We start from the raw sequence: 1,238 nt of genomic DNA on the forward strand, positions 1-1,238 counted from the left end.
CTGGTGAGATCTTTATTGGTACGAGCGTTTTGACACTGTGAGAAGCAGAGCTGCCTCCTAAGATCCAGAGCGATCCTGAGACACAGGAGTCACTGTAGGTGGCACGCAGGCAGCAGACTACAAAGAGTCAATGAATGGGGGGGAAGTATATACACATGCTTCCTGCAATACATGTGCAGTCACCAGCTGCTGACAGCGAGGAGTTTCACTGGCAGGACATAGCACGTGGAAGGATCATGCTATCCCCCCCCAGTTCCCCTCCCCCCCCGAACAGGTGCCCCTGTTCGGGGCACCTGAACAGGGCAAGCCTGAGGTACAGTAGCACGGGGGCTCAAACCTGCGACCCTCATGTTGGTAGGCAGGAAATCTATCCCTGCACGCACCGGAAGCCCTGAAATGAATTAAACTTCTGTAGCCGACTATATTAAAGAATGAAATATATGCAGTAGGGAATAAGTAAAAAAAAATTGAAACAAATGAATACCTACAAAAAGCTAATCTTGTTATTATAATAAGTGTCTAATATGCATAATATACTGTATGGTGTCCTCCCAGATCCAACTCAACAGCAAAGGCCTGATCTTCTCTGTGGGCCTCCTGTTGGCCTCGGTGTTTCTGACGGTGAGTACACTTCAATTCAACATTCAATTTGACATATAAGAAAGAACAGTTTCTAGTACCTCTGTTTCTGATTGTTCTTACTCTCTCATACCATATCCCTCCCTCCCTCCCTCCCTCTCTCTCTCTCCCTCCCTCCCTCTCTCTCTCTCTCTCTCTCTCTCTCTCAATCTATTTATACACCTGTCTGCCTGCTGTACCCGTCTGCGTGTCCAGGTCACCGGGGTTCACCTGAACAAGTGGACGTTGGACAAGCGCCTGGGTCTGATGTGTCTCCTCCTCTACTCCATCTTCCTGTGTTTCTCCTGCCTCATCGAGTACAACATCTTCATCTTTGTCAACCTGCCAACCTGCCGAGACAGCCGCGACTGAGACGTGTGCGCGCGCGCGCGTGCACACGCTTCACAGCGCGTCACATGTATAGACACCCCCCCTCCCCCTCCGAATACACAGTGTGTGTTCACACGCAAAGTGTACATATGTGCACATGCCAGAAATAGTGTTGGCAAGGAATTGTTAGTGTTTGTTTCAACCTGCTTGAAGTACTAAATGGGCGAGGGGTTAGGACAATATAATGAGTACAGTATGTCAATCACAGGAAAACGCGACAAATGTACAAT

General features: G+C 48.8%; 1 protein-coding gene across 1 annotated transcript in view; it reads left to right on the forward strand.

Moving 5' to 3' along the window:
• The window catches only part of LOC310796400 (sodium/potassium/calcium exchanger 3-like), a gene marked incomplete at both ends in the record, with an annotated part of 32,233 nt that extends 31,243 nt beyond the window's left edge, over nt 1–990 (forward strand). Inside the window, 2 exons of the mRNA XM_083658588.1 lie at nt 556–621; nt 835–990. Coding sequence (XP_083514714.1) covers nt 556–621; nt 835–990 — 222 coding nt within the window. The remainder of the gene's footprint in view (nt 1–555; nt 622–834) is intronic.
• Nucleotides 991–1,238: the final 248 nt, after the last annotated feature.

This window comes from Poromitra crassiceps (assembly GCF_964638095.1).
Source record: "Poromitra crassiceps genome assembly, chromosome: 22".
NCBI classification, from domain to species: Eukaryota; Metazoa; Chordata; class Actinopteri; order Beryciformes; family Melamphaidae; genus Poromitra; species Poromitra crassiceps.